Below are 22,820 nucleotides of genomic sequence, written 5' to 3' on the forward strand. Positions count from 1 at the left end.
CTCTCCCTTCTTTGCCTGTGACAAATAAACCCCTGTACTGGAACTCCCCCACTTAGCTGCCTCTCAGCACCAGAAAGGGTGGGTTTGAAGAGTGGGTGGGTGCTGCACAGGAGGGTGTGAACTCTGCCTCTCCTACACATACCTCCCCAGGCTACAGTCCACTTTAGCAAGGTGCTCCCCAGTTGCAGGAGAGGAGGGATCCCTGGTGAAGGGGGATCTGCAGAAACAAAAGTCTCTGCGGATCTTTGGGGTTTGGTGTGGTAGCACATGCCTGTAATTCAGCACTTCAAGGATCCTTTCAGGCCAGCCTGGTATACATATTCTAGGCAAGCCAGAGCTACATATGGAGACCCTGTAAGAGTGAAGATGTCAAGAAATGAAAGAATGGTTGGAGAGAATCAGGAGGACAGCGGCACCTTGTGTTTTATTCTCCATCCCACCATCCATGACTCCTTGATGTCTACCTGGATCCTCAGCTCTCATCCAGGTTTCTTGAAGGGGTGGCTTAAGGTGGGAGACATGCATGCACTGGGCCAGCAACCTGCATCTTGTGCTCTCCCCTTCTGCTTAAAAGAAAGCAGTGTCTTGGGGCTGGAGAGACGGCTTAGCGGTTAAGAACACTGGTTATTCTTGCAGAAGACCAGGGTTTGAATCTCAGCACCTACATGGCAGCTAACAATTGTCCATAACTCCAGTCCCAGGGGATCCGACAGCCTCTTCTGACCTCCTTGGGCATTGCACGACACGGGTGCACTTACCTACATGCAGGCAATAACACATACACATAAAAATAATAATTTTTTTTTAAAGCTTAAAGAAAGCAGTAGCCGGGCGTGGTGGCACATGCCTTTAATCCCAGCACTTGGGAGGTAGAGGCACACGGATTTCTGTGAGTTCAAGGCCAGCCTGGTTTACATAGTGAGTTCCAGGACAGCTGGGGCTACAGGGAGACCCTGTCTCAAAAAAACCAAAAAAAAAAAAAAAAAAAGCGGTGTCTGGATGAGGTGCACAGAGGGAGTGTTGAAACCCCACCAGGCCCACTGCTGCAGTGCACACCTGTTTGCAAGGGCCTAGGGGGTGGGGAAGGCTAGGAGCTAAATTTAGTGGAAAGGCAGCGCTATTATTGAGTGGGTATTTACCCCAGGAAGCTGAAATGAGAGGGCAGGGGAAGAAGGGGGCTACCCACCTACTGGAGGTGTCAGAATCAAACCCGGGGCTTCCTGCATGCTAAGCACACTCCCCCGCTGAGATACACTGAAGCACAGCTGAACTTGAGACCTTACGGTTCACCTGTATACCAGAACCATGAAGCAGTCCCCCTGCAAACCCTCAGACATGACTCCTTGGCAGTGTGCTGGCCTCTGCATGCTTCATCTCACTCCCTTGTGCATGTCATTCGTTCCTGCCACCCCCGGCTCAATTCTCAAAGGTCTAGTTCCTCTAAGTCCTTCTCGAAGTTCCCCTAATGCAACAAAACCAGGGGTTCCAGCACCACAACGCTCTGCCCTTAACATTGCAACTTCCTCAGACCCTCGGAGTTTCAGAGGTCAAAGAAGAGGTGTCTTCTAGGGGCCAGGAAAAAAAGGTCAGGTTTCCCTTCCTAGGAATTTCCACACTGACCCCATACTGACCTCAATGAATCCTTAGGGACCGTGTTGACTTAGCTTTAAAATGAGGGAAACTGGGGCAGGACCCCCCTGGGCTATCACAAAGGAGGTGCTCCGGTTGGGAGAGTTCTAGAGGGGCTATGGCTGCACGCTCTACCTGTGATTGGCTCGGAAGCCCAGGCCAAACTCCAAACCTGCCCAGCAACTGGAGGCCTGAAAAGGGAGGGGAAATCAGCTGAGCTGAGGCCTCCACCCAGCGCTGCTTCCAGGAATCACTGAGGGGGAGGGCCCAGGCCTGGAACCACTGCCATCGCTCCCTTGTGCTGGGGCTCTATCTGCATGACTGTTTGTACAGGCTTGCTCAGGCCTCCCACATCTCTGACTCCTTCCAAGCTCACCTGAGGGTACCATGTTTGTTTGACACCTTCTCTTAAGAGGTATTCCTTATACCCCTTCCTGGGCTTCCTGGGGTGAATAGTTTTTCTTTTTTTCTTTCTTTTTTTTGGTGTCTTTGAGACCGGTTCTCACTGTAACCCAGGTTGATCTTGTGATTCTCCTGCCTCAGCCTCCTGAGTACTGAGATCACACCTGGCCACCAGGACTGAGTCAGTTTCATTTTCCTTCCCTTGGCCTCTCTTCTCACCCACTCCCCTCCCAAGTTGCACTTCAGATTCTTTTTTTCTCAGCCCTTTCCAGCTCTACTTAAGCCTGAATCCCAAGGCAATGGTACAGGTTTTTGCTATGGTAGAACAATCTAGGGAAGCTTGGTGCCCTCAGGATCTAGGTGTGCTCATAAAACAGTAGTCTCAGGGCGGAAAAAGTGGCTCAGCAGTTAAGAGCACTGACTGCTCTTGCAGAGGACCCGGGTTCAATTCCCAGCACCCACATGGTTGCTACAAACCATCCTTAACTCCGGTTCCAGGGGAATCTGAAGTCCTCTTCTGATCTCTGAGGCATTGCACGACACAGGTGTACTCACACACATGCAAGGCAATACACTCATACTAAATTTAAAAAAAAAAAATTTTTTTTTAAATCTTAAAAAAGCCGGGCGTGGTGGTGCATGCCTTTAATCCCAGCACTTGGGAGGCAGGCGGATCTCTGTGAGTTCAAGGCCAGCCTGGTCTACATAGTGAGTTCCAGGACAGCTGGGTCTACAGAGAGACCGTCTTTTAAAAAAGACCAAAAAAGAAAAAAAAAACTTAAAAAAAAAAACAGTAGTCCCTGAGTGAGCCTGTTCCTACAGGCCTTTCACCTATGGCCACACTCAGCTAGCCCCGGGGAGAGGCAGACTGGGTAGGGTGACCTCTTGCTGTCCTGCCCCTCTTCTAGGAAGTTGAGCTTCCATAAGCCAGAGACTCAGACCTCAGAACTGTAGGGGCCAGGGAAGGGGTGTGTATTATGGGCAGGTCTGTCTCCCTCATCCACCTCCCACAAGTTATTTACCTTGAAAGAAACCAACTGGGAGAGAAGGGGGAGGAGGGGGAGGTTGAGACATCTCTGAGGAATGTGTCTCTGGCAGGACATCCTGTACTGTCTTGGTCCCTCCCTCACCCAGCAGTCTCTGAGAGCCGGGCCAGGCTCCTCCTCTAATCATTTCTGCTGAGCAAGAGGGGGCAATGTCACAACACACCCTGCACCCTAAGGAAAGCAATAAACGTCTTGTACTTAACAGGGAAGTGGGTGACAGCAGAAAACAGGGAAGGCAGGAAGTCGGGGCAGAGCAGGAGAACCAGAAAAGCCAGCCATCGTTCAGCCCATCCCCAACTGAAAGAAGTCCTACAGGATTCCTAGAGAGGACAGAAACCCAGTCTACCCAGAAACCCCCTACAGGCCGTCTATCGGGATCCCAGCCCCATACCTCAGCTGAGAGTAGTGACCTCTAGTGGCCAGTGATCAGTCTGCAGGGTTGGGGCTGGCCAGAGCCTGCCTCTGAGCCCCCTCTGCTCCAGATCACAGGCTCTGGGCTCACTCCCTGGGCCATGCTGTCCTCCCAGCACTTAGGTGCTGGTCCCCTTCCCACCCCACGTTCTACCTTGTGGCTCGGGTGGCAGGGTCCCCATAAAGATAATGAAGAGTGCTTCTCATTTGTCAAAATCAACTTTAATTAAAAATAAATTAGTTCTGGGTGGGACCATTTGAGGAGGTGTGAAGTGGGGTGCCAGGGCTAGGGTGTCTTATGCTGACTTTTCTGCACCCTCTTCTCAATTGGTCCCTGCTCTGGAGAGGAGGGAGGTGGTCCTTGGTGGGTAAGATAGGATTGGCAGAAGCTGACTGCCACCCTTAGCTAATTAGGAAGGTAGGGATAGAGACTTGATAAGGGACAGTGGTGTGGTGGAAACAACAGGGTGGCTGAGAAGAAACGAGAGGCCTAAACATGAGAAATGAGGGTTGGGTCATAAAATTGGAACTGATGAGGAGCGTACCGTCTTAGTTCAGGTGCTCTCCTCAGCACCGAAAATCTTCAGAGAAACAGGTACTGTCCACACCCCATTCCTTCTCAGTCTACTTTTGGGGAAGTGATACATATATGAGGGCAACCACGTGGGTAGACCCAGGTACATATCTGGGGGCATCTGTGCAACAGACCATTACACCACCATACAGACCCAGTAGCAGCTCTGTCATTCATTTACCTTGCCACCCTCAGTCACCCTGGAGGACATCCCTGGTGAGACTGGACAGGTTGGACAACCAGAGGGTACAAAGTAGGCTGATCAATAGATGACCAATGATGGCATTAGAAAACCATGAAGACGGTCTCTTAGACCCATTTCAAGCAGGCTCGGGCTGGGACCGCTCCAGGACTTGAGCACAAGAGCGACAGCAGGTAGCTGTGTAGTAGGGATAGACGCAGAACCGAGCCTGTACCACCAGGGGGCAGTGTGGAGAGCTGTCTTTGCATTGGTCATCTGGGGACAGAGGCAAATGGGCACAATATAGAACCAATATCCACCCCCCTGGAGGTGTGTTAGCCCTCCCACTGGCCCTTCTTTCCTCCACCCATATTTCTGCTAAGTCCCCTCTATTGGGGGTGAGGAAGGGCAGCTCTTTACCAGGGCGCTGGTTGCAGGGTTGGCTGTTACAGGGTCTTTTCCTGGAAGGTCTCAGGTGGGAAGAACATCGGGCACTTAGAGTCTGGTTGGCACTCAGGCACTGAACTTCCCTTGTTTGCATGCCTCCCTGGCAGGAGCGAGAACACTGGGGAGACCACAGCCATCATATCAGATCTTTGAGTTGTCCAGGGCTCCTCCCCAGGCCACCATCTCCCCCTGTGAGAGAAGCCATGTTAGCCGGAGGCCCAGACTGAGCAGGGCAAGGGAGCCTGGCACTCACCGGACTCCAGAGTGTAGTAAACCATCGGTCCTGGCAGGCCTGCCCTTGACAGGGCTGCAAGGCAGGGGGCCGGGGTAGGTGGGAACAGTTGCTGGGAGATGTCACGTTGAACTCAGCTCCCAGTTTGGACACACAGATAATATCTCTATGCTGTGTGCCAGAGCCACACTCAGAGGAACACTGTGTAAGGGTGGGAAGAAGGGAGATCATCCTTCCAGGGGCCAATATGGGATTCCACCGGGACTGGGGTCCTATTCCTGTCCCTCTCCCAATCCTTAAACTCACCTCACTCCAGGGCCCTGTGTACCAGCGCCATGTCCTCTCACAGGGCCCTAAGCTACAGGCACGCATGTCAGGAGGGCGGCTCCTGGGAGGGCAGCCCTGCACACTGGCTCCTGCTCCTGCTTCTTCCTGGTCTCCCTGAAGGTTCTCCTCACTCCTAAGGCAGACCACAGAGCGTCGCTGGATCCCTGTCCCACACTCGGCTGAGCACTGTTGAGAGGTAGAGTGGCCTGTGTGAAGGGAGGCTGCTGGTGACTGGAACTGGGGAGGGGACTGTCCTGGTCCGAGGGTACCAGCTGGTTAAGAGGAAACAGCCCGGGTCCAGGACTTGAATGTAGCCCAGGCTGACCTCAAACTCAATATGTAGCTGAGGATAACCTTGAACTTCTGATCCTTCTGTCTCTACCTCTCCTTTGCTGGGATTATAGTGGTGTCCTATGACTGGTTAATGTGAAGATCAAAACCACGGCCTCACACATGCTACACAAGCATTCTATTGACTGAGCTACATCTCCGTCTGTTTTTTTAAAGAAAATTTGATTTTTTATTTGTTAGTATGATGTGTGTGAGTGCAGGTACATGTGTGCCACAGTGTACATGTAGAGGTCAGAGAACAACTTTTGGGAGTTGGTTCTCTTGATGGGATCGGGGGAATCAAAGATCACCAGGCTTGCAAAGATTTTACTTTATGACCCATTCTGCCAGTCCTTTTTTTTTTTTAGATTTATTTTTAGGGGCTGGAGATGGCCCAGTGGTTAAGAGCACTGACAGCTCTTGCCAAGGACACGTGTTCAGTTCCCAGTACCCACATGGTAGGTAACCATCATCCACAACTGCAGTTCCAAGGATCTGACCTCTTTTGGCCTTTGCAGGCATTGCATGCATGGGTGCACATGCATGCACATGCAGGCAAAACACTAATACACAAAAATATAAAAGTAAATAATTTTTTTAATTCAATTAAGATTTTTTTAAATTTGGTGCTGAAGAGAGGGCTCATTAGTTGACCTGAGTCATCTGATGGCTCCAGGTGACCTGAGTTCAGTTCCCAGCACCCAGGTTGGGTGGCTCACTTGTAACTCCAGCTCCAGTGGAATCTGGCACCTCTGGCCTTCCAGAGATACATTTCTCACAGACACAAGAATACAACATAACACATAATAAAAGAAAATGAAATCCTTTTTTTTTTTTTTTTTTTGTCTTTTTGAGACAGGGTCTCCCTGTAGTCCCAGATGACCTGAACTCACTTACATAGTTGAACTCACAGTGATCCACCTGCCTCTGCCTCCAGAGTGCTGGGACTAAAGGCGTGTGCCACCACACCCAGCAAGAAAATGAAATCTTTTTTAAAAAGACTTGTTTTTGCCAGGCGTGGTGGCGCACGCCTTTAATCCCAGCACTTGGAAGGCAGAGGCAGGCGGATCTTTGTGAGTTCAAGGCCAGCCTGGTCTACATAGTTCCAGGAAAGCTGGGGCTACAAGGAGACCCTCTTTCAGGAAAAAAAAAAAAAAGACTTTTTTTTATTTCACATGTCCCTGTATGTGTATGAGTGCATGTGTCCACCACGTGTCTACTGAGGCCAGAAAAGGGTGTGAGATCTGCTGGAACTGGGGTTACAAGTGGTTGTGACTTGCCATATGGGTGCTGGGAACTGAAGCCTGGGCCCTCAGTTCTTTTTTTTTCTTTTTGTGGTTTTTTTGAGGTAAGAGTCTCCCTGTAACCCCAGCTGGTCTGGAACGTGCTACATAGACCAGGCTGGCCTTGAACTCACAGAGATCTGCCAGCTTCTGCCTCCTGAATGCTGGGATTAAAGGCATATGACACCATTCCGGGCTTGTTTGTTTTTTTTTAAGACAGAGTCTGATACTATAGTATCTATAAATCAGGCTGGCCTGGAACTCACTAGGTAAGCCCAGGCTGTCTTTGAACTTGAGGCAATCCTCCTGCCTCAGCCTTCCAAATGGAAAATTACAGGTACAAGTTTTTCCTGCTTATTTCTGAGTTCCAAGGGTCAAGCACATAATAGACACCTGCTCCACAACGTTTACAGAGCTGTGCTAGAAAGGCTATGACAGGATTGCCTAGGTGTGGTCACCAGAGATGCTGGACTTGCCTAAGGGAGTGTGGGGCCCACCTTGGAACTCCAGTCGCTGTGGAACCAGGCCGTGGTACAAGGTCCCATATCACAGGCCTCTCTGCTTGGAGGTGGTGGGGGTCCGGAAGCACACTCCTGCTTGCTCACTTCATCACCATTGTTTCCAACACAGCGAACTTGCCGGCTCCTCTGGCCACGACCGCAGCGCACTGAGCACTGAGGGATGAGGGGAACCGAGACTGGCCGTCACCCATCTTCCAGCCCTCCAGAACCAGGATCTGCATTGGATGTGGCTCAGCAGCCACAGGGTTTTACAGATTAAGGAAACTGAGCATGGGGCTCTGGGCCACCAATCCCAGTTCCATCTGACTTAAATTGAGGTTCCATATGGGTCTTGTTTGTCAAGTTTCTGCTGATAAAGAAAATAGTAGAAACATACTGCTCTAGCTTTGTTGCCCACTTTTTAGGGATCTGCCTCACCTGTGCCCACTCACCTGGCTCCAGGGAGAGCTAACCTCCCAATGGCCACAGAGGCGCAGCTGACAAGTCTGGGTGACATTGGGCCGAGGGAGATGTCCACAGCGCTCTGGAGGCACCGAGGAGCCACCGGCCCCAAACTCCTGTCGGCAGTGCAGCTGGCGGTGCTGGGTGCCGGGGCCGCAGGAGCGGCTGCAGGATGTCCACTCACCAGCCTCCCAGCTATAGTTGTGTTCAGGGAAGAAGGAGACACGAATGATGGGGCTGCCAGACTGGGCCCTCAGAGGAGAGGGGCCAGATTTTGCATATGCAGTCTGTTCTTTGCTGGGTTTCCTTGCGATCTACAGGGTGTCAACCTTTCCAAGCTAATGTCACCCTGTAGCCAGGAGCTGTGAAGCTGCTGCAGAGCCCAGGTAAGAGCCTGAGTGCAGGGAGCTAGTCCAGGATCATGGTGTTTTAAGTACTGTAAAGCCCCACCCCTCCTGGGCATACTCACTATGGAGGACATGGGGGACCATGGCAGGGTTCAGGGGAGGCTGGGGGCCTGGCACCCATGGCACAGCTGTGTTCATCCAACTCCTCTCCTGACTCAAGGGACATGCAGAGGAAAATGGGACGCCAAACACCTAAAGAGGATTAGAGAGCAGCCAGAAGATAGGATGTTGGACTCAGTTCCAATAAGGTTCCAGACACAGGGTCAAATGAAGACCCAAGATCCCAGATACAGAACCAGTGTTGGGGCTGGAGAGGGCTCTTGCAGAAGACCCAGGTTCGATTCCCAGCACCCACATGGCAGCTACAAACCATCCTTAACTCCAGTTCCAGGGGACTCCAAAGCCCTCTTCTGACCTCCACGGCACCGCACGACACGGGTGCACTCACATACATGCAGGCAATACACTCGTACACAAAAAATAAAAATAATAAAAAAGTATTTTTGAAAAAATGCAGTGTGAAGTTGAGGATCAGGGCTAAAGGTACCAGGAAGACAAGTGTCTCACCTTTGCCACAGGATGCTGAACACTCGGAGTGCCCGACTTGTTTCCAGTATCCCACTCCAGACCCCAAGGGTGTCCTGCGATGACTCAGGGCAGGCACCTGGGGGATTCGCACCTGACGCTGGAGGATGCCTGGAGTCCGAATTGGGCGGGGGACTGAAGCGGGTAGGGGCTCTCCCCTCAGCATCTCTGTAAGCAAGTGCAGGAGCTAGATCAGAAGCCTCCATTCTGAGAAACCCCCCTCAAAGCCTCACCCTCCTCCTCCAGATCTAGGAATCCCAGCCTTACCAGGCTGAAGTTGAGGGGCAGGAGGCTCTGTGGCAGGGCTCTCAAGGACTGGAGAAGGGGAAGAGATGACATACTGATAAAAAACACCTGGGTTGTCCTCTTGAAAGATCATCTGGGAAGAAAGGTGACAAAAGGTACATACACTAGCCTCCTCTCCCATTTGATCCCCGCTGCTCTGTCCTGAGGCCCTGAGGGGAGGCCTCCCTCTCCAGCAGTTCAGTCCCTCTGGGCCTCGAAGCTCACATAGACATCCACAGGCTGGGTGGTAGGGCCTTCGGCTGACAGACTCTCCCCCTTGCCCTCCTCCCGAGGGGGACGGTTATACTGGAAGATGGTCCCGCTGGCCATATAGGACCCTGGGGGATCCACAGCCCAGTTTCCGTTGATAATGGAGCGGCCACCAGGGCCTCGAAGTGCTGAAAGAGAGGTCCAAAAATCCAAGCTTAATGGTGGTAGTCCTGTCTTTCTTCCACCACTTTCTAAGAGTTTGGACATCCTACCTATCCAGAACCTAAGGATGCTAGCCATCTCACCTTAACCCTCTCCACCAGGGGAGGAGGAACGTCAATAACCTTCTCCTGTCCTGGAGGGGGTGTGAAAGGCGGATCCAAGAGACCTGGATGGAATGGGACTTAGGACTCAGGTCCAGGTACTCACCAAGGTAATTGGAGCTGGGCTGGAGCTGGGCAATCTGGAGCTGAGAGGCTCCTGCTGGTATCCACAGAATCTTCTGATAGCCCAGGGGACCCCCTCGGTCAGTAAGGTTCCCCGAAATGAGACGACAGGTAGAACCATCACCCCCACAGACTCCACAGCCATCCGGTCGCCTGCCAGAGCCAAGGATCCCATCACAGCCAGGGCTCTGGAGAGAATGAGGTAAGGCAGGGGCCACCAAAAGCCAGGTACACCTCACAGCCCACCCTGCTCTGCTCAAGACCCGACGCTCACCACCTGTCTTGTTCTTGGATGCTACAAGTGAGTGTGTCCCTCTGTCATCCCCTCTTATCCCTAGCCTGGCTTGAGGAGCCTAGGTATGTCTGATGGGATCCTGCCTACAGGTCACCCCCCTCGGCTCTGGCAGGTAAGAACTTTCTCTCTGGTCATCCTAGTCTGTTTGGTGTTTCAATGTTGTAATACAGAATTATAGGGCTGCGTGTGTGTGCATGTACATACACAAACATCTTTCCTCCCTTACCAGACAGCGTCCAGCCACACAAATGTCCAGGAATCCAGGCTGACACAGAGTCCCATCCTGGACCTTTTCGGTATGACGAACATAGAAGCGGAAGCCACGGGGTCGGCAGTTCAGTTCACAGCGTTGGGAGCCCTGAACTAAGATAAGGTAGAAGGTAATTGACTGGAGTCCCTGAAGGAGGAAACACCCCAGAGTCCTGACAGCAGCTCTGTGACTGACTAACCGACCTTAGGACATCCCAAGGTTGCCTATGTGGCTGTGGAGAAAGGGAACTGGACAGTTTCCCATGCTGAAAGGTTGGTTAGGCCAGTAGAGGTCACTGAACCAATAAAGATTTTTAAATTTTGTTTAAGATATACTATGTTGCCCAAGCTGGTCTCAAACAAGAACTCAACTGATCCTCTCACTTCATCCTCCTAAATAAATAGGACTACAGGCTATACCTGACCATTTTGAGTTTTTTAATTGTTTGTTTGAGGGGTTTGTTCTGTAGGTTTTTTTTTTGTTGTTGTTGTTGTTGCTTTGGGACAGGGTCTCCCTGTAGCCCCAGCTGGCTTGGAACTCACTATGTAGACCAGGCTGGCCTTGAACTCACAGAGATCCACCTACCTCTGCCTCCCAAGCGCTGTGACTAAAGGCATATGCTACCATGCCCAGCTTTAAAAAAAAAAAAAAAAATTGGTGTGTGTAAATGATGTGTGAGTGTGAGCCTGAGCATGCTACCACACTTGTATGAAGGTCGGAGAACAACTTACAGGACAGGTTCTGGGGATCAAACCCAGGTTGTCAGATTTGTGGCAAGTGATTTTACCCACTGAGCCATCCCTCAAGAGGGTTTTTTGACCCCGACAATTATGTGAGTCCATAGTTGATGAAGGTTTGTCTTGGTGTCAGGTTGACATGGGCCAAAACGCAAGTGGATAGTAACTTAGGAGCTAATAGGATACCACAAAGATCAAGGCATCCTGCTAGGACCACTGGACAAGAGCTTTTCACATCCACCCCACCTACAAGATGGACATCTTCCCAGGAGAAGCCAGCCACAAGGCATTTCTGAGAAGCTCCCTTTCCCAGCTTGACCTTGTACTGACTACCTGACAGCTAAAAGCCCAGTTTGAAAGCCCCTCCCTTCTCCAGGCCTGGGCTGAGTCTCTGACATGGCCTGAGAAGAAAGATAGACACAGGGGGAAGAGTGGGCCTGGCATGGAGAAAGAGCAAGCTGAAGTCTGCAGGGCTCAGAGTGAGCAGGTGTCTTCCTCTACCCACTGTGCCCAGTCCCCAGCCACCCCTGCAAGGGAGGAGATAGAAGCCACACCTTCAGTGAAGGGTTCCCACTGGTACAGCTGGCCCATGAATTCCTGGGAGTCAAAGGCAGCACACTGCAGGGCTCGGGGGTCTGGCTGCTCAGGGGGGCAGGGCTGAGGAAGATCCAGATACAAAGGAATCAGAGCTGGGGAGGAAACCTAGGGTATGGACCAGGATTGGACTCGGGGTGGAGGAGGGTCAGCTTCACGGAAAAATGCCAAGGCCGCTGTCCTGAGGTCAGATGCCAGGGCCCTTCTCCCTCAGGTCTAGGTCAAACAAACTGAGGACCCAGATGGGTAAGGAGGCATCAGTGAAAGGAAGTCTGGGTAAGAAGCCCAGGGAAGAACTCACTGCTTGGCTGCAGGCTCTCAGTTGTTCACTCTCCCCAGAACATTTTGGGGCAGGGCTACTGGGAGCAAAGAGACTCCAAGAGGGACTGGAGTCTCTCAGCAGAGGCAGCCAGCCATCTGGGGATCCGTGAGGACTGCCACGAGGTCTCCAGTGCCCTGGACTCTGCTGGCCTTGGCTCCGAGGGAAAGGATGAGGATGTCTCTCTGCTCTCTGGGGATTGGTCCAACCCTGGGATGTTGGTACTCGTGGTCGTGGTCGAGGTAATGCCTGGAAAGATCCACTCTCTCCAGAGGAAGGGGTGTGCAAAGGGGGCCCTGTACCAAAGCCCTGTGCTCTGAAGTGGGGCTGTGTGGGAGCAGGACTGGTTCCTAGGGGAACCTGCTTCTGAGTAGTTTCAGGCCTTAGGGATTCTGCTGGAGGAGAGTGAGGGTAGGTAGGCAGTTCTGGAAATTGAGTTTGAGGGCTGTGATTTGCAGAGGGCAGCTCTGGCCTTGAAGTCCGGGATGGAGGGGTCTCTTCCTCCTTGGAAGAGGTCTTGGGTTGCTCAGGTCTGCGGGGCCTCTGGGGGTGCCTGCGACTCCGATGCAGGGGCAAGGCAAAGGGCACTCTCCCATACCCGAACATCCCTGGCTTGATGGGGTCTCGAATCCGGGACCTGAGAAAATATTGCACACATGGAATCATCGCTGAGACTGTCTCCCCAGTCCCTTTCCTGAAAGATAGGCCTGCAAAGCTGGAGCAGCCATTGCTCCCTTTCCTCCACCAGCCCAGCTTGGCCCTCCTCTTCCCTCAGAGTCTCACCTCTGGGCCCCCTGAGTCTTCTGGGTCTCCTGTCTCCCCAGTTGAGAAGCAGGACCTCGAAGGGGGCCATCCCTTCCCCGAGGCTGCAGCCTGTAGAGGGGTTGAGGATCTCGGGAATTCTGGGGTCTGGGGTCCTGGCTGCGGGGACTTTGGGCTTCTGGGTGTCTTGGGGGTCGGGGAGGGAGTGGCAGGCCTGGGCCAGGTTCACAAGTCCGGCTTCTTCGTTGCACTCCCACCCCACAGGGCTGGGAACAGGAGGCCCACTGGCCCCATGGTCCCCAGAGACCCTCAGGGATCAGGCCCTCAAGGGGTGTCTGAAGAGAATATTCAGACAATACCTACATAGAAAGAGAAAGGTCAGACAGAATTAGAGTCATCTGAGGGGTTGACAGGTGGTCTATGAGTTCAAGTTTCAAGGATTGTGAGTTGCCCAAAGTTACATCCAGGTAGGACAAGACCGCTATCTTCTGTTATTTGGCAAGGAGTGAAGGAGTTGGCAGCAAGGCTGGGGTGGACCAAGCCTGGAGCAAGGGCTAAAGCCTAGCTATGGGAAAGGGGGAGCTAGGGGAGGCCAGGACACAATGGGACACCTGGCCAGGCTCACCTCCTGATCCAGGCAGAGTTGAGGGAGGTACAGAAACAGCATCACACACAGCCAGGGCCTGCACACCAAGGGGCACACATCAGAGGAAATCAGAGGTGTAATGACCATGCCCACTCCCACCCCAAGCTCTCTACATTCTAGCTGCCAACTTCTCAGAAAGCAGAAGTTCCTGATCACTTGTCAAGCCCCTCCCAAAAATCCCTTCCCTGTTCTTACTGTTAGAAACAGAGCTGTCCCTCTGCCCTGGCAGCCCTTGCTCTTACCTGCCTAGCCACATCTCCATTGCTCTTCCCTTGACTGCCTCTGGGCCAGGGAGCAGAGGACAGATGAAGCTACTGAGCCATCTGGGTGTGGAGGGCCTCGATTTGTGGGGACAGTGGCATGGTGGTTACCTCTCCAGACAGCCAGGACTGAAGGGCTGTCTCCTCAGAACAACTCCAACAGGGTGGAGGGCAGAGGGAAGACTGGTCCACCCCTTTAGGACCTAAGGGTGGGAGCAAGATGGAATGCTGCCTTTGTCATCTGCTGAGGCAAGGTTGAGGGTGGGGGTCTGACCTCAGCCTCCCAACTCAGCTCACTCCCCTCCCTGTGGTCCAAGAGGGACTTGGCTCCTCTGGAAACCTGAGGAGGGGCTGTTTGTAGGCAGTTCAGACAGGGCAGGTTCTTTCTCCCAGAGCTCTGGAAAGTAGAGGAGGGAGACTATCCCAGGCACCCCTGGGAGGGGCCAGCAAGAAGCCCCTGGGAACCAGGTATGGGGGCACATGCCTTAATCCCATACCTTGGGAGGTGGAAGCAGGAGGATCAGGAGTTCAAGGCCAGCCTAGATGTTATGAGGCCCTTGTCTCAAAAAAAAAAAAAAAAAAAAAAAAATCCCTCCTCTAAAATACCCCAAGATCTTTTTTAATACCTAGTTTGCTACCTGCCCCCCAGCCTTTTCTTTCCTTCTTAGCTAAGCTCCTTATGGAAGAAGTGGTCAGGCACATCTGGGCCGCCTTAGGCATCTTTTGTCCAAGGGATAAACTAAGTGGGCTAATGGCTTCATCTCTGGAGAAAAGGTGATGACTTAGCCTCCCGGTGGGTACTAGCATTCACAAAGCATTGGCTCAGTGGACACTTATTTCTTGTGTAGCTAGTTTTCATCTTTTAAATTTATTTTTCTTTCCAATACGCAGCCATAGTGGCTGGGGACCCTAGAAGGAAACATGCTCCCCAGTCACTGGCCTCTCACTCTGGAACTCCCAGGCAGTCCATTCTGAAGTCTAGCCTTGAACACTGGGGAGGTGGGGCTTGGAACCCTACCCTGGCCTCAAAGCCTGTCTCTCCCTGCGCCCCGTCCTCCATCCCCTTCGTTCTCTTTAAGGCCCTTCCCACCCACAGGCCTCATCCCATCTTAGTTCTGCTTTCCAGGAAAAACAGTTTCTGTTGGATCTAAATGGCACCAGGAGAGGGATCCAAGGAGCTTGCCGAAGTGGGCCAACTCAGGGCAGGAAAAGGACAGAGGGGAGGCAAGGCAGAGCTTAGCCCCACTCCCCCTCCCTAAGACCCCAGGACTTGGGAATCTGAGGAAGGATCAAAGTGGCTGAGCTGATGAAGGTCATCAGCATCTTGGAGTTTCAGAGGAGGTGACTAGTAGCCTGGCCTCTTCCACAACTGCTCTGATGGAAGAGGACCATGTGCCAACCCTTCAGTCTTCTACATGCCTGTCCCTTGAGGCTGGAGGGAGGTGATGCTCAGCTTGCCCCCTCTCTGATGCTGGTCCCCTCTCCTCCTCCATCTGTGTCTCTCTCTGATCCTCCAGGTCTGTTCCTACCATCTCTGTGGTCTACCCAGTACACATAATCCTGTCCTGAGCTAGCTTTGGCAGCTCCCTAGAGAAGTGAGGGGTGGAGATGAGGAGAGCTCCCAGGCCAGGGGCCAGGCTTGGCTCTCTCTCTGGAAAGTCCCACACACCCTCCCCTGTGTAGGGGGGGCAGGAGTGGACACCCCCTGTACAGAAACAGACACACATGTGCCTTTTGCCTCTTTTCATGGCTAGCATGAGGAAAACAGAGGTCCGAGGTAGCCACTGTGGAGCCAGGCTGGACCCAGGGTCAGGGCAAACCTAGTCTCCTCCTGGTTATACCTTCCCACACTGTCCAGTGACGTGCACGGAGCTAACCCCTTCACCCTCAGGGGCTCATCAGGAGTGGGGTCATTGCTGGGGGATAGCAGGGTCTGGACTGGTGGAAGAGAGTTTCTGTCCTGGCTCAAAATGTCTGGGTACCCAAGGCCCATCCCAACAACAGGTGTCTTTTCCTTCAGCCTCTTCCAACAGGCTGAGTTGGACCAAGGGCACTCACCTGCATCCCAGTCAGGAACCCTATTCTCCCTCGGTAGGAGGGAAGGGCGTCAGGGTAAGTCCTCAAAAAGCCCCTCAGAGAGGAGGAGCCAGGCGGCGCCGGCTTCAGGGTGGTGCGGGGTATGATTTCCAACTTTACTATGTGACTTAATAGGAATTTTGGCTCAATCCCCCTCCCGGGTGATGGGACCAGAGTTCCCGGGGACCAGACCCCCCTCCCCAGCTCCCCAGGAATTCGCCCCGGAGGCGGAGCTGGGCCTGGGTCTCCCGAGGGCCCTCCGGGTGGCTCTACCTGCTCTGCGCCTGGCGGTGTCCAGCAGCCCTGCTCGGCGGCGGCCACTCCGGCCCCAGAGCCCGCTCGGGACAGCGCCGCCCGCGGCATCGCTCCGCCCCCGCGCCGCCCCGCCGACGCCACGCCCGCCACGCGCCCGGGGAGGGGACTGGACCCCGTCGCCTCCCCGCGGGCCACCCTACCGGGGAGGCACCCCTCGGTCCCCGCGCCCAACCTTGCGACCCCAGCCCTGCCCTGAGTGAGCGGCAGGAGCGCTGCGCCTGCCGACTGGGCGACCTTTGGGTGGCGCCTGGACACGGAGGAGCTGGGCAAGCCGCCCACCCGAGCCGGGGACCAGTTCACAGGACCCAGCAGGCTTTCTCCTGCATGCAGCCCATCGCCCCTGCCTTTCCCATGCTGGGCAGTAAACCCTGTGGCATTGATGACTTGGGGACTTCTGTGAGGCTCTGTTTCTTCATCCATAAAATTTTACACCGTAGAGCTTAGCGGGAGGAATGCTCGCTGAATTAAGAGGCAGACAAATTGGGAGCTGAGTTTCACCTTGAGCACGTACCAGCCTTGTGGTCTTTCACCAGCACCTCAGTCTCAATGCTGTTGTGTCCCACATCTGGAAGAATGACATCTGAGGAGGGGTGCAGGATTGGAGAAGGGACGGAAAAAGCTTTTGCTTTTTATGCTTTTTATTCTAGTCATAGTCTGCTTATATGTTTGAACGTTTAAAATGTTTTACTTATTTGTTTTATGTGTGTGAGTGTTTTGCCTGCATGTATGTGGGTGTACCACCTGCATGCAGTAACCTCAGAGGCCAGAAGGGGGAAACAGATCCCCTGGAACTGGAATTATGGATCATTGTTAGACACCATGTGGATGCTGGGAACACAACCTCTGCAAGACCAGTCAGTGCTCTGAGTTGTTGAGCAATTTTTCCAGCCCCTGAATTTTTTTGAAACACGATCTTACTCTGTCCCAAACTCCCAGGCTCGGATTTATTGTCTGAACCTTTGTTTTTGTTGTTTTTGAGACAGGGTTCCTTGTCGTCCCAGCTGCCCTGAATCTTCCTATGTAGACCAGAAGGCCCGCAATCTAAGAGATCCACCAGCCTCTGCCTCTGGAGTGCTGGGACTAAGGACATGTTCCATCATGCCCAGCTTGCTTGAACTTTTTTAACTTCAAGCACTCTATCAATGTATTGATTAGTGCTTGTTTGTGGCAAGCTCTCTCTTCTAGTCTTGGCTGGACTAGTCTATTGCTTAGGTAGCCAAGGATGACCTTGAATTCTGATCCTCTTACCTCATGTTTGTCATCAAGTCCACCCAGTCTAAATGATAATGACTTTTAAATTTTTTTCTTTGCCATTTACTCATAAGTCAACTTTTATTGGTTCTAGTCAATATTTGTTTTTTCTGTAATGGGACTTGAACCTAGGGCTTCAAACATGCTAGGTAAGCACTCTACCCGTCCTCAAGCCTCTTTTTTTTTCCTCATTAAAAAAAATATTTTAAGCCGGTCGTGGTGGCGCATGCCTTTAATCCCAGCACTCGGGAGGCAGAGGTGGGTGGATCTCTGTGAGTTCAAAGCCAGCCTGGTCTACATACTGAGTTCCAGGACAGCTGGGGCTACAGGGAGACCCTCGCTGAATTAAGAGGCAGACAAATTGGGAGCTGAGTTTCACCTTGAGCACGTACCAGCCTTGTGGTCTTTCACCAGCACCTCAGTCTCAATGCTGTTGTGTCCCACATCTGGAAGAATGACATCTGAGGAGGGGTGCAGGATTGGAGAAGGGACGGAAAAAGCTTTTGCTTTTTATGCTTTTTATTCTAGTCATAGTCTGCTTATATGTTTGAACGTTTAAAATGTTTTACTTATTTGTTTTATGTGTGTGAGTGTTTTGCCTGCATGTATGTGGGTGTACCACCTGCATGCAGTAACCTCAGAGGCCAGAAGGGGGAAACAGATCCCCTGGAACTGGAATTATGGATCATTGTTAGACACCATGTGGATGCTGGGAACACAACCTCTGCAAGACCAGTCAGTGCTCTGAGTTGTTGAGCAATTTTTCCAGCCCCTGAATTTTTTTGAAACACGATCTTACTCTGTCCCAAACTCCCAGGCTCGGATTTATTGTCTGAACCTTTGTTTTTGTTGTTTTTGAGACAGGGTTCCTTGTCGTCCCAGCTGCCCTGAATCTTCCTATGTAGACCAGAAGGCCCGCAATCTAAGAGATCCACCAGCCTCTGCCTCTGGAGTGCTGGGACTAAGGACATGTTCCATCATGCCCAGCTTGCTTGAACTTTTTTAACTTCAAGCACTCTATCAATGTATTGATTAGTGCTTGTTTGTGGCAAGCTCTCTCTTCTAGTCTTGGCTGGACTAGTCTATTGCTTAGGTAGCCAAGGATGACCTTGAATTCTGATCCTCTTACCTCATGTTTGTCATCAAGTCCACCCAGTCTAAATGATAATGACTTTTAAATTTTTTTCTTTGCCATTTACTCATAAGTCAACTTTTATTGGTTCTAGTCAATATTTGTTTTTTCTGTAATGGGACTTGAACCTAGGGCTTCAAACATGCTAGGTAAGCACTCTACCCGTCCTCAAGCCTCTTTTTTTTTCCTCATTAAAAAAAATATTTTAAGCCGGTCGTGGTGGCGCATGCCTTTAATCCCAGCACTCGGGAGGCAGAGGTGGGTGGATCTCTGTGAGTTCAAAGCCAGCCTGGTCTACATACTGAGTTCCAGGACAGCTCGGGCTACAGGGAGACCCTGTCTCAAAAAGACCAAAAAAAATATTTTATCATTTTTTTATTTTATGTGTATGAGTATACACTCATGCTTGCATGAATGTAAGTGCACCTGTGTCGTGCAATGCCCAAGGAGGTCAGAAGAGGGCATCCGATTCCCCTGGAACTGGAGTTACAGAAAGCTGTCAGCCTCCATGTCGGTGCTGGGAATCAAACCCGGGTCCTCTGCAAGAGCAACCAGTGCTCTTAACTGATGAGCCATCTCTCTCCAGCCCCTGGATCTGTCAATGTTTTTAAAATGTCTTTATTGGTGACACAGGGTCTTCCTTGGCTGGCCTGGCACTTGCTGTATAGCCTAGGCTGCCCTTAAACTCTTGATAATCCCCCAACTTGGCCTCCCCAGTACTGGGCTAATAGACTTGCACTACCACACTTAGCCTCATATATTTTTTGAAAACCAAAACATAAAGGGCAACATAGGGTATGGTAGTTCATGTCAATAATCCCAGCACTGGGGAAGCTAAGGCAGGAGGATCACTGCAAACTCAAGACAAGCCTGGGATACAGGCTTGTCAAGAATGGTATTGCTTATTTGTTGCTTGCTATTGTAACTCAGGCTGACTTAGAACTTGCTATGTAGCCCAAGCTGGTTTTGAAGAAGGGTTCTCCTGCTTCAGCCTCCCAAGTGATAAGACTACAGGCATGTGCCATTATACCAGGTTCTTTTTATTTATTTTTAATTTTATTTCTTTATTTTGTTTTATTGTATGAGTGTTTTGCCTGCATATATGTAAGTGCACTATGTATATGTAATGCCTGCAGAGGCCAGAAGAGGGAGTCAGATACCCTGGAACTGGAGTTACTAATGCTTTGATAGCCACCAAGTGGGTTTGGAGGACCTAACCTGGGTCCTCTGCAAAAGTAATCAGTGCTCTTTTTTTGAGATAGTCTTGCCATGTAGCTAATTACAAACTCAACTTCTTTTTCATCAGCCACTGGAGTGCTGGGGTTACAGTGCTGAGTTACAGCCAGAACTTTAAACATATTTGACATTTAACATACATATTTTGTTTTCTCAGCAAATCCCCATGTTCTTTCAGGACAAGGGCTACTTATAGTACTTTATAAATTTGTATTTATTTTGTATTCATGTTTTGTAGGATTACAAGAAATATTTGAGTTGGTGAGATGTACCACTTAGGAGGCTGAAGCAGGCAGGAGGACTGTGAGTTCAAGGGCAGTCTGGACTACATAGTAAGAGTCTGTTTCAAAAAAAGGGGAAGGAAGCTGGGTGTGTTGGTGCACACCTTTAGTCCCAGCACTTGGGAGGCAGAGGCAGTAGATCTCTGTGAGTTCAAGGCCACCCGGGTCTACATAGTGAGTTCCAAGCCAGCCCCACTACAGGGAGACCCTGTCTCAAAAGACCCCCCAAAAAGGGGGGTGGGAGAAAAAAGTATTGGGTATTGGGGGAAGAGAAAGAAACAGAAATAATAATATTTGAATAGGGGCTCTGGAGGAATGGCTTAGTGGTTGAGAGCACTGGCTGCTCTTGCAGAGGACCCAGATTCAGTTCCCAACACCCACACAGTGGCTCACAACTGTTATAACTCCAGTTTCAAGGGGTAAGACACCCTCTTCTGGCCCCCATGGGCACCAGGCATGCATGTGGTGAACTTACATACATGCAGGCAAAACATTCATACTACATTTAAGAAAAAAAGAGCACATACTGCTCTTGGAGAAGACCCAAGTTCAGTCCCCAGCACCCACGTCAGGTGCCTCACAATCACCAGTAACTCCAGTTCCAAGGGATCCAATACCCCCTTCTGGACTCTGAGGGCACCTGTACATACCCAGAGACCCAAACACAGACACATATAATTTAAAAGTAGCCTGGCACAATGGCACACCCTTTATTTTCTTATTTTATTTTTTAATTTTTTTTTTTTTTTTGTCTTTTTGAAGCAGGATCTCCCTGTAGCCCCAGCTGTCCTGGAACTCACTATGTAGACCAGGCTGGCCTTGAACTCACAGAGCTCTGCCTGCCTCTGCCTCCCAAGTGCTGGGACTACAGGCATGAGCCACCACGCCAGGCTACAAGGGTTTGTTTTTTGTTGTTTTTTTTTTTGAGACAGAATCTCACTGTGTAGCCCAGACTGGCCTCAAACTCATAGAGATATGCCTGCCTCTATCTCCCAGTGCTTATTTTTATTATTACCTTTTGAAGCTTTGGGACAGTTTTATTAGAATTTAAGGAAAAATGCTCAGGGCAGGCCAGCTATAAAAGTCAGCAGCTGCCTTGAGGAGGGAAATGGAGGCTGGGGTGGGGGGTGGACCATAAAGTCATGCCTGTTTAGAGCCAGCATGGAGGTCAGACAAATGTAGGACTAGCATCCTCATGGCAGAGGGGAAGGGAACTTTAGAGAAAAAGTAAAGATATCTGAAATGTTGGGGAAGTCCTCACATTAGAGAAAGAAAGCATGGTTAGAAAAGAGAGATGAGGGGCCTGGAGAGATGGCTCAGTGGCTAAGAGCACCAAATGCTCTGGCAGAAAACCTGGGTTCAATTCCCAGCACCCACATGGGGGCTACGAATTGTCCTTAACTCCAGTTTCAGGGGAATCTGAAGTTCTCTTCTGATCTCTGCGGCATTGCACAACACAGGTGCACTCACATACGTGCAGGCAATGCACTCATACACATAAAATAAAAATAATAAAAGAAAAGAGAGATGAAGAAAAGGACACGTTGTGCTTAAAAGCCTTTTTTGAGAGTGGGGGGTTTGAGACAGGCTCTCCCTGTAGCCCCAGCTGTCTTGGAACTTACTATGCAGAAAATTTGTGTGTGTGTGTGTGTGTGTGTGTGTGTGTGTGTGTGTGTGTGTAACCCATGTGTGCAGATACCTATGGAGCCCAGAAGATGGCATGAGATCCACTGTACTTAGAGCCAGTTAGAAGACACTGGACATGGATGCTAGGAACCAAACTTGGGTCCTCTGGAAGAGCAACAAGTGCTCCTAACCACCAAGCCATCTGCCAGGTGCACACCTTTAATCCCAGCGCTTGGGGGGCGGGGGCAGAGGCAGGTGGATCTCTGTGAGATCAAGGCCAGCCTGGTCTACATAGCTAGTTCCAGGTCAGCTGGGACTACAGGGAGACCCTGCCTCAAAAATCAAACAACAAAAAGAGCACTGGTTGCTCTTGCAGAGGACCCAGGTTTGGTTCTCAGCTCCGACATGTTGGCTAACAACTGTCTAAAACTCCAGTTCCAGGGATCTAATGCCTTCTTCTGGCCTCCTCAGGCATTGCACAACAGAGGTGCATGTACATACATGCAGTAAGACATTCATACACATAAAAATTTTTTTAAATTAAAGAAATAAAGATATTTGAATCTGAATGTTATAGAACCAGGGAGATGAATCTCAATCCCAGTTCTACTCTCACCATGTTCCCACACAAAAACTGTTTTCTCTTTTGAAAGAAGTTATAAGAGCCAAGGAGATGCTTGCCACCAAGGCTGACAACCTGAGTTCCATCCCCAGGACCTACATGATGGAAGAAGGCAACTGGCTCCTGTAAGTTGTCCTCTGACTTCCACATGTGCCCCCATATACACAAACACACACACACATAAACAAATAAACAAAAAATAAATAAATTAGGGGTTGGAGAGATTACTCCACAGTTAAGCAGTGACGGCTCTTGCAGAAGAGCCAGGTTCAGTTTCTAGCAATCATGTGGTGGCGAACAACTGTCCATATCCTCAGTTCCTAGGGATCTTTCCCCCCCTTCTGCCCTCCTCAGGCATTGCATGACATAGGTGCACTTACATGTAGGCAATACACTCATACACATAAAAATAATTAATAAAAGCCAGGCATGGTGGCACACACCTTTAATCCCAGCACTTGGGAGGCAGAGGCAGTGGATCCCTGTGAGTTCAAAGCCAGCCTGGTCTATACAGTGAGTTCCAGGCCAGCTGTGGCTATAGGGAAACCTTGTCTCAAAAAGACCAAAATAATAATTAATAAATAAATGCAATTTTAAAAAGATTTTTGCCAGTGTGGTGGCGCACACCTTTAATCCCAGTACTTGGGAGCAAAGGCAGGTG

The 22,820-nt window shown here is 50.9% G+C and overlaps 2 protein-coding genes across 5 annotated transcripts in view; one reads left to right on the forward strand and one right to left on the reverse strand.

Moving 5' to 3' along the window:
• The window catches only part of Mcl1 (MCL1 apoptosis regulator, BCL2 family member), a 20,060-nt gene extending 12,298 nt beyond the window's left edge, over positions 1 to 7,762 (forward strand). Inside the window, exon 3 of the mRNA XM_017796595.2 lies at positions 7,493 to 7,762. Within this exon, the coding sequence (XP_017652084.1) occupies positions 7,493 to 7,540 (48 nt within the window). The 3' untranslated portion in view covers positions 7,541 to 7,762. The remainder of the gene's footprint in view (positions 1 to 7,492) is intronic.
• On the reverse strand, positions 3,689 to 16,072 carry Adamtsl4 (ADAMTS like 4). 4 transcript variants are annotated; one of them, XM_008827086.3, is made up of 18 exons: positions 15,970 to 16,066; positions 13,603 to 13,823; positions 13,340 to 13,397; positions 12,736 to 13,073; positions 11,935 to 12,589; positions 11,594 to 11,696; positions 10,279 to 10,415; positions 9,741 to 9,945; positions 9,327 to 9,499; positions 9,084 to 9,195; positions 8,799 to 8,984; positions 8,294 to 8,423; positions 7,815 to 8,019; positions 7,360 to 7,536; positions 5,229 to 5,435; positions 4,944 to 5,123; positions 4,664 to 4,808; positions 3,689 to 4,519 (listed from the first exon to the last, which is right to left on the reverse strand). In XM_008827086.3, exons 2-18 carry the CDS (start codon positions 13,620 to 13,622, stop codon positions 4,383 to 4,385), a joined length of 3,168 nt encoding a protein of 1,055 aa, XP_008825308.2. In that variant the 5' UTR covers positions 13,623 to 13,823; positions 15,970 to 16,066; the 3' UTR covers positions 3,689 to 4,382. The 4 variants fall into 4 exon arrangements, with proteins under 4 accessions (XP_008825308.2, XP_029416474.1, XP_029416475.1 ...); XM_029560614.1 differs by lacking the exons at positions 13,603 to 13,823; positions 15,970 to 16,066 and having other exon boundaries at positions 12,736 to 12,825; XM_029560615.1 differs by lacking the exons at positions 3,689 to 4,519; positions 4,664 to 4,808 and having other exon boundaries at positions 4,983 to 5,123; positions 5,229 to 5,455; positions 15,970 to 16,071.
• Positions 16,073 to 22,820: the final 6,748 nt, after the last annotated feature.

Source organism: Nannospalax galili, unplaced genomic scaffold, assembly GCF_000622305.1.
Source record: "Nannospalax galili isolate Female #2095 unplaced genomic scaffold, S.galili_v1.0 scaffold1212, whole genome shotgun sequence".
In the NCBI taxonomy this organism is placed as follows: Eukaryota; Metazoa; Chordata; class Mammalia; order Rodentia; family Spalacidae; genus Nannospalax; species Nannospalax galili.